This window comes from Ylistrum balloti, unplaced genomic scaffold, assembly GCF_031769215.1.
Source record: "Ylistrum balloti isolate Yb309-2 unplaced genomic scaffold, AGI_CSIRO_Ybal_v1 Utg369850, whole genome shotgun sequence".
Classification (NCBI taxonomy): Eukaryota; Metazoa; Mollusca; class Bivalvia; order Pectinida; family Pectinidae; genus Ylistrum; species Ylistrum balloti.
Window position 1 is genome coordinate 470,194 of NW_026782003.1, and position 17,573 is coordinate 487,766.

Here is a 17,573-nt window from a genome sequence, read left to right on the forward strand (position 1 = left end):
ATATATTTTCCTCGTCAGCTGAGGAATGTCACATTTTTTGTCCCCTTCTATTTTATAAATCTGTTTGGTATATTGGTACTTATTAATTAAATGCTCTGACAAAATAAAACCACAAATAATTTCAATTTTATATGACTTCAGTTAAAGTGACAGCACTACAGGGTAATGAATCAATATAAGATTAAAGAGAAGATGAAATTCCATCGTCTCGATCCACACTGTCAATGCATTATGAAAAAACAAAAACAAATCTAAACTAAGTATCATTATCATGTCTATGAATTATGAAGAAAACAAAATTTATCAAATGAAATACATAATGGATTGACGTTAATTTCTGTCTGTGAAATTGTAATGAACTTATGACTCAGGCTCAGGTGATTGGATAACTTATGATAAAGAGCATATCGGGTCAAATGTTTCCTGCTGCAGCATCTGCAGTACTGTCATCACAGAAAGAGTTGCTTCCCTTCGTACGAAATCTGGACCACTCACCTTGTTTAATACCTACAATACAAACAGAAAATGAATTTTAGGTGAAATAACACACATATAAATTGATGTCACAAAAAGACTTATGAATTCATAACTTACGTCCGGGTTTGACTCTAAGGGTACCCATCTCTGTTTTCCTGCCATGATAGTTACTCTGCTTCACTACGCACGTTGGTAAGTCTGTCGGTCTGCTAATCAATGTCCCAGGATGCAACTGTCGACTTCCGCCTTATTAACTGCACGTGCGAGGTCAATTTTACTGACACTTAAAGTTGATGAATTCATACTTTTAATCAATTTAGATATTTATTTTCTTTCGATTTAACAAAAGTATGCGTCATTACAATTTGTCAAGTGAACTTGCAATTTGCAGTCGAAAAAAACATCCCATTACGTCACAAAATGGCCGCTAAATAAAAAAAATACGATCAGCTGTGAAATGTTCGGTACTGGTTTAGATTGCTGAAACCACTATCGGTCTGTTTGAAGATGGTGGAGCGTTGAACGGTAATCAGATCAAATAGATTTATTATAGCTTACTCTTTGAAATGACATCATGACGTTCAACAGATTGATACAGTGTCTTTATTATTGTTTATTTTGCACCGAAACGGCGATAAGTCCTAACCAACGTTTGCGGTTTTCCAAAGAGTGAGGTGGAACTATAAAAGTATCTTGTTAAATATATATCATCATGCAATACTTTAGATAAATGATTTGTATACAACTAATCTTACGGAACTCAATATTACTTGAATTTCTTGTTTATTAACACTTGGGTCTACATGGAATATTGATTTTACAGCGCTGATGATGGTTACGGATTTTTGCTGACCTGACGCGCTTTGCCAAAAGAAAACAATATACAGGATGTCAGTAGAAGAAATGATGGCATCTCGAAGAACTTTCATCGTCATGTATTTAGGCAATGCCATACTTGATAGAAGATATCCTCCCCAGTTTGTCATGCCTTGGGTTATGGCTGAGGTGAAACGACGAAAGGAAGCATTCAAAGAGATTCGCCTGGATGTCATGACCCACGTTCTACGAGCGACCGGCTGCCTAGACAATACTATCATATTTGAACATACTCTGCCATCACTATCAAAGTTTGCTAAAACACACCAAGATGCACGCTGTTTTGCATACCTGACACGTCATGATCTTTACTGTGATTACGAGTGTCATGTTTTTTTGGCACACAACGAAACTATGGTAAGTACAGTGATATCTGGTGAACATGTGCATCTGGTGATTCTGCACACCAAAAATCACCTGCTTATATCATGCTAATTGTTACAAAAGGAGAATCACTAAAATATACCGACATTGTGCCTCGGTATTTGAAAACAATCTGTTGTGCATGTAGACTCAAAATATATCACATATTATTACTGAAAATGAGGCTACTTATGAGAGATCACAGAATGTGCAGATTCACCAGACTTAGCAATACAAATGTATTATGAACTGATCATTAAAATTTGTCAAATGATGGCTAATGAGAATATGTCATGAAGCAAACTTCAGGTTGTAGAAAAAAAAACATTGGTACATAGAAAAGTTTGATTTATAAAACTTAAAAGCATAAAGGGGTAAGTTAGAAGTCATATATAGGAATAAAATGAGTGACGGTCCATCATGGTTCCAGTTAGAAGTTTTTACTCTAGATCTTACTAGATTGATTTATAAATATTCCTGATTGCATGACTCACCACATTTTCACCTGCACAATCTACTGCAAACTTATAAGGCAAATGATTGGTTTTAATGCATATTTTGTAGCTAAAAGTGACTTTTCATGCATTTTTCATTATTTATGAATGGTTTATGTAATGAAGTACACATGTTTCAGATAAATCAAACAAGAGAAATTGAAAATTGGTATAGATGTTATCATATGTTGATGTCATGATACATCATGATTATAGAAGTAAGACAACAATTTTATGTTTCAGTAAAAACTTGCAATTGAAGCACTAGGTCTGTATCAGAATATTGATATATCAGTTTGTACCGATAACACTTTAAATATATCCATTACATAAATCTGTGGGTATCTGAACAGTTTGGTACAGTATATAGGCATACAGCATGTCTAAAACAAGATGAAGAGATATTCCCATTGACATGGTCATTAAAAGTTTTGTAAAGTGTTCAATAGCTGCAAAACATCTTTATAACCATGATTAAAAATGTCTTGATCATTAGGATAAAGCATTGCAGTCATTACTTATACATGTACTTCCATCCGAATCATTGAAAGCCAACAGTGACAAAACAACATGTTTACTAATATTATATCTGATATAATGGTGGGGACGGGTAGGGGGAGGGGGATGGAAAGTAATGTTGTCACAAAATATATTTCAAATATTCTGGGAAGGTTATAAACATTTTCACAACAATTTAGCAATTGCTGTGTGTCAGATTTCTTCACTGGTATTTTGAAAATGAACTTAGGAACAAAGTATATGACAATATCGTGATGCAGATTTTCCCACAATAATCACTCTAGATATTGGTCTTCTTCTTGTCAACTTGTATAATTTCTGTCCTGTTGATTTTAAGACTTATAGATCATGCTTAAGAACACCTATGACACAATGTTGTAAAAGCATTAATCTGGAATCATAGTCTCAATCCACACCCCGCAAACAAAACTGTCATATTATAACACGCTTATTCATTATTCAGCAGTATTTCAAACAAGACATTGTCTTTACAAATTTGAATTTTCCTCTTTGTTAAATAATGTTTTGAAAGATTTTGTTATCAATTTTGATTATGTTGACTCTGATAGTTCAAACTTTGGTTTATTTTCACAATGAAATTTTGTATAAGAGCCAAAATTTTGCATCATAAAATATTTGTCACATTCAGGACAACCATTTTTGAAAATTTAAAACAAGATAAAACACCATGATGTAGTAGATTTCACATCATGAGAGGATGTTGCATCCTGAACAATAAAGGAGAAGAGTTCTGCTTTTGAATGATGGAGAAAATACAGCTGTTTATATTGGAGTTCTTGGATGTAACAGGACACACAAGGCTGTTCATTTGGGAATATAATTCCTTCTAAAGTACATGTATTGTTAAATTCATGAAAAATTACTCTCTATTTAGATAGGTATTGCAATAAATGTTTGTAACTTCAGTTTTAGGCCATCAAATAAGTTTTGTTTACAAAAATAATTAGGTAATGGGACACTGATTTTGTAAACAACAAGTTTGTTTGGGTACTGTTAGATACTATATTGTAGCTGAATAGATAATGTCGATAAAGATTTTCAAAATAATGTTTAAAGAGTTTCATCTCTTGACATTTGCAATCACAGTGTCCTGTGTTACATCCAGTCCATGCTATGTTTCACACATATATATTTTGTTAAAAAAATAGTTACCCTTGTCATACACAAGAAGTTTTAATGCTAAGTGTAATGTCATGCCAAGTAGTTTTACATAGAGTATTGTCTGTAACACTTCATCATCAAATAGCAAATCTCTTGTAGAATGGAAAGAAGCAACAAGACAATAAATTGTTTATGGTGTCTGGTACGTCCTAGGAACACTAATGATATAATAAGTCCAATGGTTCGTATCTGCCATGTGTTAAATGTAAAAAGGTCCTTTTTTTGTACATTTTGGGTTTTCTTGTGTTATATGAGGCTAAGATTCATACATATCGGTCACATTTGAAAATAATTCATCTGGATGTAACGATAGACGCTAGACCACATGAAACATGATGTTAAATGTAAAAGGGTCTTTTTTTTTTGTATATTTAGGGTTTTCTTGTGTTATGGAGGCTAAGAGTCATACATATCGGTCACTTTTGAGGGTAATTCATCAAGATTGCATCAATTAATATAGCAAATCTTGGCTAAAATTTATATTACAGCATAATATTTAGTTGGTGGTTGAATGTCAACTGTCATTTTGTGGTAAAATATATCAAATATTCAATGGCTTGTAATATTAGAATTGTTCCTGATAAATTCTGTCGCTTCAAGCAAAAAAATGGTTGGCAAACATATTCATCTAAGGTTCGAGACGTAACTTTGGATTTGCATCACTGCCACCCCAGTATAAAGGTAATCTTTCGCATTGTGGTAGTGCAGACACGTGTTAAACAGCCAGAAATTGATCTATGATACATGCCTCTAACATTTTGTTGTAAATAATATACCAGGTATAACAATGTACTCAAAAGTGATAAATTGCTTTTAGTCTGAAAGTCCAGGACAGTTAGTAATAGTTATCACATGATTTACACAAGCACTAAATGATTTAATTTTTTAAAAATGTTCAGAGTTTTTTCATCTGCTATTATAGGAACAACAACCTCTTTCTCCAGGATATACACAACCATAAGGTGGAAGTAATATACATTGTCGATCTAAGCATATCATTGGACGTAACATTTATGGCACGAAATGTTATGTCCAGGTGATAATTTTTCAAAATGTTGTAAATGTAAATTAATTTACATTTTTGAAAAGTAAATATGTTTCATCGATCTTTTCAATTTTAATCCATTCACATTGAAAACTAGAGGGGATTCACACTGTTGCTAAATGGAAAATTAATGCTTTTATTGAAAAATTCATATGCTGGAACTACCTGTCTATTCAAACTGACTGTAGGTTTACCATATGTAACGTTTACATAATGTTACCAATACTAAAAATTCTAGTTCATTTCTACCAATACTAAACCTCAAGTTCAGTGTTGCCTATACTAAACCTGGAGTTCAGTGTTACCAATACTAAACCTGGAGTTCAGTGTTACCAATACTTAACCTGGAGTTCAGTGTTACCAAAACTAAACCTTGAGTTCAGTGTTACCAATACTTAGCCTTGAGTTCAGTGTTACCAATACTTAACCTTGAGTTCAGTATTACCAATACTTAACCTTGAGTTCAGTGTTACCAATACTAAACCTGGAGTTCAGTGTTACCAATACTTAACCTTGAGTTCAGTGTTACCAATACTTAGCCTTGAGCTCAGTGTTACCAATACTTAACCTTGAGTTCAGTGTTACCAATACTTAGCCTTGAGCTCAGTGTTACCAATACTTAACCTTGAGTTCAGTATTACAATACTAAACCTCGAGTTCAGTGTTACCAATACTAAACCTGGAGTTCAGTGTTACCAATACTAAACCTCAAGTTCAGTGTTACCAATACTTAACCTTGAGTTCAGTGTTACCAATACTTAACCTTGAGTTCAGTATTACAATACTGAACCTGGAGTTCAGTGTTACCTTGAGTTCAGTGTTACCAGTACTTAATCATCAGTTAAAATCATATAGCCTTTCTGATGAAGTTAGTCAATTACATAAATAGCTGACTGTGTTTTCAGTATTGAAAGAAAGTAAATGCATGCTACATGAAGGTGATATTTTCTTTTTTGTAACTTTTAGCTAAGCTATAACTTAACTTACCCTGAGTTTTACCTTTACATTAAGAATGAATATTAATGGCAATTAGCATCTTTATTTTGCATCATATAAATTTTGATTTTAAACACAAGAAAATATAAGGTACCAATGATTGACTATGAAAAATAAATTGATCATCACATCAGATGAAGTTAAATGATTAGATAATTGATCATAGTAGGTTAATTACTAGAGAATACTTGGAAGATGCAATTTTGGCACATTTCCAGAATTTAACATATGCAGTATGGCTAACATTGTGTTCAGTAGAGCTATCTGGACAGTTATATACTTCTGGATTATTTTTTTTCAAGTAAGATAAAACAATTCAAATAAATAATAAATGCAAAAGTTCAATCATCATGATCTGAGGTAGATTTAGTATTTGGATAGTACAGCACACATGCCCAATCTTTTGTGGATCAATATGTATGTTCAATTCAATAGCAGGCACTGATCTATAGACATCTATATACATATATATACTGTCTAGAGGTCACCTCGATGTTAGCCTGCCAGACAGACTGTTAACCTTCTGTCCTCTGTAAACCTGTTAGGCTTCGCTTTAGCACAAGCGAATATTTTAGTCTGTTGCAGTGTTGGTTTCCGTATGGGTCATTTATTGCTGCAAAAAGTACAGTTTCTTTTAACCTAAGCATAAATCAACATCATTATAAATAATTGTGGAAAGTGACATTTCAGTTTTCAGAAATTAAAGCCGTAAATACCCTGGTACATGAATTTGTAAGTCCTTTGTTAGATATATATTTTAGAACCAATCTGAAGGGGATTCTCTCCAAGAAAAATTAATGTTTCTGCAAGCTATCAACTCTTAACTACTTGAGGAAATTAGATTTTTTTTAGGTCAGTTATGGTTTCAGCTTATTGTCACAGTCCCAGGAAGAAGATACTACTACCAATCCTAGCATTGTGATTGGTACAAATTGCCAGGTATTTACTGGTGACCTCAGATGGCAGCTGTGTACTATAAATGTTATGCCACCATCTTTCAAAACAGCATGTATGCAGGCATACAGTTACAATGAGACAAGCAAGTATTATACTAAAACCTAACCAAAAGTGACCAGCCTGGTGTTCTTGACTCTATTCAGATTGAGATATTTGATGTCAGGCCCAAATTAGCTTTGTTTTGGTTTAAAGTTAAGAGATGGAACAAGATGGCAGAATGTATAGGAAATTTTTGAATCGCTGACCTCAATCAGCAGTGTGTAAAAACCATGTCAACCAGCGACAGTCAGTGAAAGTAAGAGTCATCATACCCTTCAAAATTATCTTTTAATATGATATAGCAGCATCATAGACAAGATTACAATACACCTTTGCAGAAATTTCATGTTGATATTTGTAAATTGGTTAACAATTGGAGAGTTTAAGTTTCTGCAGTCGCTGACGGCACTTGTACATACATTGAGTATCACACTCAAAGGCACCATGTCAAATTTGAAAATTCTTTATGAATTTAGAGACATCAAAAGGTATACACTCATAAGTTAATATGTCTATTATATATGATATATGAAGTTTCAGTTTCATATTGAATTTGAGTTAAAATGATGATTTTACTCTGGTAAGATTGACAGCTTGGCATATGCATGTTAGTTTTATACAAATAATGGTAATAGTGAAGTGTCTTCAGACACCAATCTACTCAAAGAAGATAGAGAAATCACAAGATATATTGTTGGTATTATTAAAATATGTCCTTGTACCAAGTTTCATTCTGATAATTATAAAATTAGTTTAGTATTGGAAACATAGTTTTTCTTGAATGCCATGTTGTTCGGAGTTGTTTCAATTACAAGAAAGAATTCACCCAAGTATCTTTTTTTACGAATTTTTTCAGATACATATATTACTCATAGATGGCTAGACTTTTATATTCCTGGTCACATGAAAGTTATACATTACCTAAACAGGTAATTACATGATCACAGTGAGTGGTGTTTTCCCTCGTATCTTGCTTATGGGGTGCGTGCCTGCTGACAGTAACAGAGGCCCCAAATCTGTATTGCAAGCAATCAATATGCGGAGCGCAGAATGTTGGCATGTGTATGTCGTCAAAGATTAACAGTGTTTCACTACGCATTTTGATCAGATAATCCTGCCAAGACTATTTCAATTTATGACAAATAGGTAATTGTAGACTAGTAGATGTGCTTCATAAACAATATTTAGACCTATCTTAATAGATGATAAATCCGTAGTTAGGTGACACAATCCACACTCTGCATACAAATATTTCAACACTAACTTTCGTCATTACACATGCAGATATGTGCTCATGACTTCTTCATTGCGATATTCTATGTGAAAGAGAACACTTGAGAAACTTGTGATTTCTTAATGAACAGTCCAATATGTAAAAAAGATGATCTTGTGTAAGGGACATATTTTTTCAATGTTTCACATAGACCACTGTGTTTACCGATCGGTAGTTTCCTGTCTTGCTACTAGCTGTCATGATTAAAACACTTAGTCGTGATTTTGGATGAAGTCTAAAAAGATAATATGCATTAATATATAGTTAAATGTTTATCATTGTTGGTCGTAAACCATAAGAAAAAAATGAATAAGTAAATCCTTCCTCTGTCAGGTTTACAAACCAGATAGTCCTGATAATCTGGACCTTTTAATTTTTCAAGAATAACTGTGCAAATAAACCCTTCTGTTGTAAAGTTTAAATGTTCTAGATGCATATTCATTATCCAATACCAATGCCAGGGGCAATCTCTTGATTTGGAAATTTAAATTGTTTTCTGCAAATTTTGCACAAATTTTCCAGATTTGGTTGAAAATGTAATCAAAATTTCAAATTTACATGTAGCAGTGTTTGTTAATCCTGTGATGGATGATATCTCACATTTAAAGTTAGTACTTTTTTCTGGTTTTTATTTCCTTATATGATAGCCGGGATAATAAGAGGATATATGTCTGATGAGAGACACAAAGAGTGGATAACATAACAGCAAGACACAACAAACAGGAAATCAAGGAAGACCAAGATCCCATGTGACAAATTTATAATGAGTGCTGTAGACTGAGTCATCTGTTATATATATATATATATATATCACATATATGCTTAGTGTCTAGAGTGCAAAACAATCCTAGATTTATGTAAAACATTTTTGATATTTTAATTACCATCTCACATACGACAACTTGGGATGTTTTTTGTCCATTATAAAGGGCCTTCGGCATCCATTGGCCGAAGGCATGATCAACGCACCTAAATTTACACCACCTCTCTTGATTTAGATTTATAACTTTGTATTTGTTTCATGTTCTATGTATGAGATGTAATTTATGTAATGTTTGTGCCTTGAGAAACGGCAGGTTGCCTCGGAAATTTGACAATTCGCTTGGCCGTACTGTTGTCATAACTTAATTGATCATACATATATGTAGATTTATTAATATATATAGATAATTTGGTCTTACTGATTTTTCATCAAGATTCTTCCCTATTGTACCAAACCACCACTGGCTCTACCTTAATTTTGGAGCCTATCTGAAAACTGTGGAACTGAATCATGTTTCATATATTGAGTGGAGCATCAACAGGAGGATTGTTTACATCAGTGTGGTCTTGTTAAACCCGCAGATATTGCTTGGTCATCATGATAAGTGTGTTTAACATGGGTGTAATGAAAACTGGAGTATAAATGATGACATATGTTGGATTGCTTAAGCTTTCAGTCATTGTTTTGAAATATATTCATGATGAATATTATGATTGACAAGTTCAATAGCTCTTACATGAAAATGACATCGATAATTAAAACATCAGGCAATTTTAACGCATATTTAGGTACTTTACAATAAGTTTAATCATATCCTGATGTACAGGGTTTATATTTTCATAATCCCTTCAAATTTTGAAACACTATGGCCAATGGTTGCCCTTGAAATAACTGATTTCTAGCAGTTTTGATGTTTTCTGGTAGCATTTAAAGCTGGAGACAAGTTTTGTTAGACTTACTATCCCAAGGACAATGGTTGTATTATCTCTCAGGGATTTAAGTAGGACAGCCCCTTATTGCTGTCAGCTGATTTACCATTGGAACGAAATGATAAAAAATTGTGCAATAAAACAAAATGAATATACAATTGTATCTGAAAATGGGTGAGGTGTACTAATTAATTAGGAGTCTAGCTGCCATATACATGTTCATAGTTGAATGAACTACACTGAACATATACTGGTATCACTATGAATATCCATATTACAAAGTTACTATCTGCTTTCATTAGACACCGAAAGTTCATCCACAGGGAAAGCCTGGTGTTTATTGTTTCTGTCTGTGATATTGGTATACAGTCACTACCTCCAGCCCTTTATAGCCTTGTTTACTTCACAATATGCATGAACTAGCTGGCTACATATTGCCTACCTGCTGCATCACCATTCATCACAATGTAGTGTACAGTACTGATATAAGGATAGGGAAGTTTGTGATATTCCACAGAATGAATAAGTAGAATTGTTTGTTGCACTGGTACTCAATTGAGTAGAGCAGCTGTTGATGGCACTAAAAAAACTGAGTCAAATTAATGTCATCCTGCTCTATCATTAAACAATTTTTGTTATTGTTTATTCTTGAAAGTCATGAAAAGATCTTTGTCAAATTTCAAATGAAGATTTCGTTTGTTCCCCAGCTTTGCCATTTTTTGTGTTGCCTGCAGAGCTGGCGGACTCTTAGAGATCACTTTGTCCGTCGTCATGCGTCGGCATCGGCGTCGACAGCGTTCGTACAAAAGTTTCTGAATTTTTTTTGGGTTATGCTTTGAGTTATCAAAATGAAATTTAGTATATGGCTTCTTGTTGGAAGGGAACATATTAAGTTCGATTTCCGGCTGTCTGTGACCCTTCTTGGCAGAGAAATGTCCCTTTGAACTTAGAAAATTCTCTGGGAATATTGTTTTCTGGACTTTTTTGGGGTTACCCTTTGAGTTATTGAAATGAAATTTGGTAAATGGCTTCTTGTTGGAATGGTTCAGATTAGTGTTGATTCTTAGCTGTCGGTGACCCTTCTTTGCAGAGTTATGTCTCTTCAAAAATCCTTTGAGAATATGTTTTTTTGTACAATTCTTTGGGAATATTGTTTTCTGAAATTTTCTTGGTTATGCTTTGAGTTATCAAAATGCAATTTTGTATATGAGTTCTTGGTCAAAAGTTACACAATGAGTTCGTTTCTTGGCAGTTTGTAATCCTTATTGGCAGTGATATTTCCCTTTGAACTTGGAAAATTTCTCAGAAATATTGCTTTGGGCAGTTTTCCCTTTATGCTTCGAGTTATAGAAGTAAAATTTGGTATTACAACTTTATAGTTGAACGTTGCACATCCAGTTCGATTTCTGGGTGTTTAAAAATTTTGGGTTTAATCAGAAAAGCAAAATAGCTGTAGGCTTCCATCTTGGATTTTGACAATGAAAAAATGTTTTCAGGAATTCTTCAAAAACGATCATGGATCTTTTTCAAATGTTAGTTTTTAAGAAAGATTTTTTTTTATGGAAGTTTACAGATATAACTGGTAATCATGCATGTAAAATTTTGTTTCTTTGTTTGACCTTTAAACTTGCACATCATTTAATACTTGCTGGTGCACATAAATGCATGTAGGTTTGTAATAAAACAAGAGTAAGTGATCTTCACTTATAAATAGGTGTTATCACATCACATTATATCATCTAACAATAGGTTGTAGCAGGCCTTTTATGCCCCTTTATGTACGATTTACTTAAGTAGGAAGTCTACACATGTTGAACTAGGATTATATTGGGCCACACAGTGTGTGTACATGTAACAGCAATCACTGGACACGATAAAATGAGTGGTCAATAGTAATATAACGTCAAATTGTACTGACCATAACAGCTAGTTATTACACTTCAGTTATTGTGTACTGGTCAGCGCAGAGTACCTAGTAATTAAAGATTGCCTGGCTTGAGATAAGTGAAATTGGATAAATAATCACAGATTGTTCATGGTTCTTGGTCAAGTTAAAGCTTGTATACTGGTCGCAGTGTAGCAGAGAATTATCACAACACATTAAGTCAATGTTCATTGAAGGATTAATGTGACCATGATCCAAGACATTCCTAGTGTATATAAGTGTCTGTACGTCTATCATGACAGTAGCAGTCATATTCAGCTCATTGTCTAAATCATAAAATTGCAGAAATATGACTTCTCAATAAAAAAAATCTTTCAAGTTTTAATGTTAAGGAGGCAGATTTCTGAATTACAGATTATGTACTCTGTTCACTAAATTTGAACTACATGTGTATATCTTTTATAACAATTCTGGTGAAAATGTTGACTATTTTAGGGTGTTTTCTGCCATATGCACTAGTTTGGAGGTCATTTTAAAGACAGGGTTGGTAAAGGATTTATTAGTCGAGGTTTATAATGCCAGACAGAATTTATACATTTATGATAACAGTAACATGGACCAGACCTGGTGTGTAGACCTGATTTACATGTCAAGCCTAATGTAGATATTAATTTTGGATTTCGTCTCTAAAAAAATCGATGGACAGGGATTAGGAAAATAAGCTAAGTATGAAACTTTGAATTTATTGTTGTGTACCGAGATTCTTCTCCTTACAACACCCAAGGGCTGTTTTGACAGTATGGCATTTTCTCTTGGTTGTTTTTACCATAATGACGCTACTGTTCATGTCAGCCCCAAGCATTTATCTTCTAGAGATTGAGATTTTTTTGTTAATCAAGAAATTTCACTTTCCAGATCCACTAGAGTTACACGTAGCTGAAGATGAAGGAAATCCTGTCACATGCTTTGTAAAATAATCTCTTTATATTTTTTTTTGAAACACCCACTTACCAAAGCAGAATTGAGTCATAAGATTCCATATAAAGGTCAATACCAGTGCCATCTGAATACAATAATTGATGAATTCAGATATATGTACTTGAATCTCCTGTAGCACTTCATGTATTTATTGTATAAGGAACATAACCTAATGTAAAAGTGTACTTGTACATTTTTAGGTCATCTTACCCAAAGGATCTAGATGACCTATAACAATCCTGTTTTGTTTGTCATCATACGCTGTACACAATGCGTTGTATGCAGAGTCTAAACTTTTCATATTTTTATCACACATTTCAAATCACCCTACATGCATTGTCTGTCCATTTGTACAAGTGCTAGATGGATCTTTCTCAAATTTCTCTTAAAGGATTACAAGTTGTACATGTTTGATTTCAGGGGTGGACAGAAAAACACAATGGCCAACAGACGGCCATCTTGTATTTAGACGATGAAAGATGGTTATCTCTATTTCTCTAGTTCCCTACATGTGTTTGTTTGATTTTGATACTGATAAAAAAAAAAATGGCTGCCAGGTGACCATCGTGGACTTTGGTACTCAAAGATTGAATGTTGTCACTGTTTCTTGAGAAGCACTGGATCTTTCTCAAAATTCATATGTAGATTTCTGTTGGTCCCAAGTTGTGCCCTTTTGACTTTGGACAAGAAAAACAAGAAAGGCAGGCAGTCATATTGGATTGGGTGGTTACAGATTACTTTTGCTATATCTTAGAGGAATTTAAAAATTTTGTATAGATCAAAGCAAAAACACAGGAAAGAAGAGAAAAAAGTGAAAATATCCAACTTTCAAAGGACAAATCATATGAGGATCAAACAATGGTGGGCACCAAAATTCTGTTGTAAAATTTTTCTTAAGTAAAGTTTGAGGTGAAACTTTCCTGAAATAATCCCAAGATGAACCTGACTAAAGTGTTGTAATTTTTTAGGTTGGTCATAAGTCCAATATGGCCACCATCTTCAAAAACACATTTTAAACTTCTTCATATGTTGCACAGATGCCACAGAGCTGAAAATTGGACAGGATGATTAAGAAAGGAAGCCTTAAGCCTGCAAAGTATTTATTCAGCCCATCAAAAGTTCAATATGGCAGCATTGGTAGCCATTTTGTATCATGATTGTGCAAACTTTTACACTTATTGTAAACTTCTTCTCAAGTACCGTGAGTAGGATTGAGCTGAAACATGTCTGAAATGATCCTTCGATGGTTCTGACCATGCAACTGTTGTTATTTAATGGGGCTGTCTTAAATCTATGGCCATCATATATAGGTCTTAAGGTTCATAGGCCTCTTTTATGTGTATATAACAATACAAAACTTCAATATTTGTGAAAAAGTACATGGTCATTTAAAATGTACAAGGATCTTTATGGATTCCCTCATTATCCTATTTCAAAAATGAGTTATTTTGGCATTATATATATATCTAGAGGATGTCGTAGTCACTTATACTGTTCTTTACATTTACAGGGATTGTTTTAGTATCTGTTTAAGCAGTACATGTACTTTTGACCTTTTGTCAAAACACAGTATGACTATCTCCTCAAAGATACTTAGGTTATTATTAGAGTCTTCCAAGGAGGAAATTTCTCAGCAGAAGTTGACATACAGAAGGCCTTTCACATGTTTGGCAAGTTATTTATCTTTACCCAGGGATTGAGATTTCCCTTTCTCATCTATCTCATCATATTTCTCTTTAACTGCTTTCAGTTCCAGTATTTTTTGTAACAATTTATCCTGTTTTATCAGGCAAGTTCAGAACATGATTTCTAACATTTTTGATGAGTCCCATTACTGATAGATATAATCGTTTCTTGAGATATGGACACAAGTCCCGCACTAAAAATATGGAACAAGGATTCAAAAAGTACCACTGTTCAGTTTATGTGATAATTTCATGTCTGAATATTGTTGATGTGAGACCATACAGTTGTTATGATAGAGAATTCCTTAACACCCCTTTATCTCCACTTCCAAGTGTTTACAAGTGTGGATTCACTTTATCAAGGTTAACCGTACCAGAATGCTAATATTTCTTGGGATAGTCTACAGTAACATATCAAGCAACTTCTGTACATAAGGCAACTGTCAAATCATGAGATAGCAAGGGAAAATCTTTGATTTTCACATGGTGTGTTTGTAAGATTTTCCCGTCCTGGAGTAAAAAAAAAAAAACGATTCAATGACTAAGTATGGAATAGCAGTATATTGATCAGGCTTGACGTGTCGTTACCGTCTCTGTGTTTCCAGTCCGTGCAGCTATTGATTGACAATTTAAGCTGCTACAAAATTATGCAATGTGGTTTCAGGTCTTCCTCTGTCAGAGGGACATATTTGGTCCTTCAGCAAACAACAACCAACCCATTTGTGCATACAAACACCTGTCCCGTTTAATAAACAGAATATTCCTTAATTATGTAAGAATGTATTAGATACTCAAGGTTATATACAGCTGACTTGAATATATGAAAATATTGAAATATTAATGAAGAATAATATTAAAGTTGACGTCACAATCATGTAATAATGAGAATATTGTTGCTAGAACTATTGATTAATGAATGTGAGACCACCATTTATATGGGTAACAAGAACAGAGTACTTTGATGTGTCAATAAAATTTATGTATATAGTCCTGATATAGACCAGTTAGGATATACAAAATGGTAAGAAGGTTATGTTAGGTACCAGGATATAACAAACACATACAAATTGGATCAATGTATCAAATATGGCTTAGTGTCACCAAACATACTGGTATTACGATGAATTCAGGCACAATGCTAGAAGAAACACTATCAATAGACAAGCTACAAAGTATTCTGGCAAAGTGTCGAGGATAGTCACAATCACCAACCATATTGAATGCATCTAAGCACACAGCCTAGGCCAGAGACTATTACCAAACATGTTACAATGCGTTCAGGCACAGTGATAAGGACAGACACTGTTACCAAACATGTTACAATGCATTCAGGCACAGTGATAAGGACAGACACTGTTACCAAACATGTTACAATATATTCAGGCACAGTGACAAGGACAGACACTGTCACCAAACATGTTACAATGCATTCAGGCACAGTGACAAGGACAGACACTGTCACCAAACATGTTACAATGCATTCAGGCACAGTGACAAGGGCAGACACTGTCACCAAACATGTTACAATGGTCAGGCTTAGTGACAAGGACAGACACTGTTACCAAACATGTTACAATATATTCAGGCACAGTGACAAGGACAGACACTGTTACCAAACATGTTACAATATATTCAGGCACAGTGACAAGGGCAGACACTGTCACCAAACATGTTACAATGCATTCAGGCACAGTGACAACGACAGACACTGTCACCAAACATGTTACAATGCATTCAGGCACAGTGACAAGGGCAGACACTGTCACCAAACATGTTACAATTTAGAATACAAATTCTTATAACATAACCAGTAGAAGATAAGGGTGTGATGTTTTGATGACTACACAGTCACCTTGTTCATTGAAGCGGACCCCAAATCTCGTGCCTGTTTTTCCGATATATGGTTTTTGCATCCGATGTTGTATACACATTCTGCGACATTTTCTTTGGGTGATTTATCCTCAGGGTAGACTAGGATATTTTAGAGTGTCTTGTGAGGTTTCATGGCCACTGCAATGCCAGGACCACAGTTTATGCTCTGAATGGTTTCTGACAAGCTATTGATGTAAGGGATGACAACTTGTCCTTCCGTTAAGACAGATAGTATCATGAAACATATTACAATGTTTTAAAAGAATATTGCCTGAGACAGATATATGTCTGATCATTATGTTACAGTGTATTTAGATGGAGTGCCTGAGACAGATATATGTCTGATCATTATGTTACAGTGTATTTAGATGGAGTGCCTGAGACAGATATATGTCTGATCATTATGTTACAGTGTATTTAGATGGAGTGCCTGAGACAGATATATGTCTGATCATTATGTTACAGTGTATGTAGATGGAGTGCCTGAGACAGATATATGTCTGATCATTATGTTACAGTGTATTTAGATGGAGTGCCTGAGACAGATATATGTCTGATCATTATGTTACAGTGTATTTAGATGGAGTGCCTGAGACAGATATATGTCTGATCATTATGTTACAGTGTATTTAGATGGAGTGCCTGAGACAGATATATGTCTGATCATTATGTTACAGTGTATTTAGATGGAGTGCCTGAGACAGATATATGTCTGATCATTATGTTATAGTGTATTTAGATGGAGTGGCTGAGACAGATATATGTCTGATCATTATGTTATAGTGTATTTAGATGAAGTGGCTGAGACAGATATATGTCTGATCATTATGTTATAGCGTATTTAGATGGAGTGGCTGAGACAGATATATGTCTGATCATTATGTTATAGTGTATTTAGATGGAGTGGCTGAGACAGATATATGTCTGATCATTATGTTATAGTGTATTTAGATGGAGTGGCTGAGACAGATATATGTCTGATCATTATGTTATAGGGTATTTAGATGGAGTGCGCGAGACAAAATTATATTGCAATAAAGATAAAATAGATTTCTTTTTTTGAGAAATTCATCCTGACTTGAATTACAATAAGCCCGCTTGTCAGTTGATTACTTCTCCAATGTAATGCATTTTCCCTTTCCTTTAATGTTATATCTGTACATTAACCAAACAAAGAAACTTGGATATTAGAGCTTGTCAGATCAACCATACACTGTTGTATACCTGGTGAGAATAATTT

General features: G+C 34.1%; 1 protein-coding gene across 1 annotated transcript in view; it reads left to right on the top strand.

Moving 5' to 3' along the window:
• The first annotated feature begins 1,365 nt into the window (after positions 1–1,365).
• The window catches only part of LOC132545489 (TBC1 domain family member 1-like), a 56,300-nt gene continuing 40,092 nt past the window's right edge, over positions 1,366–17,573 (top strand). Inside the window, exon 1 of the mRNA XM_060209171.1 lies at positions 1,366–1,710. Within this exon, the coding sequence (XP_060065154.1) occupies positions 1,366–1,710 (345 nt within the window). The remainder of the gene's footprint in view (positions 1,711–17,573) is intronic.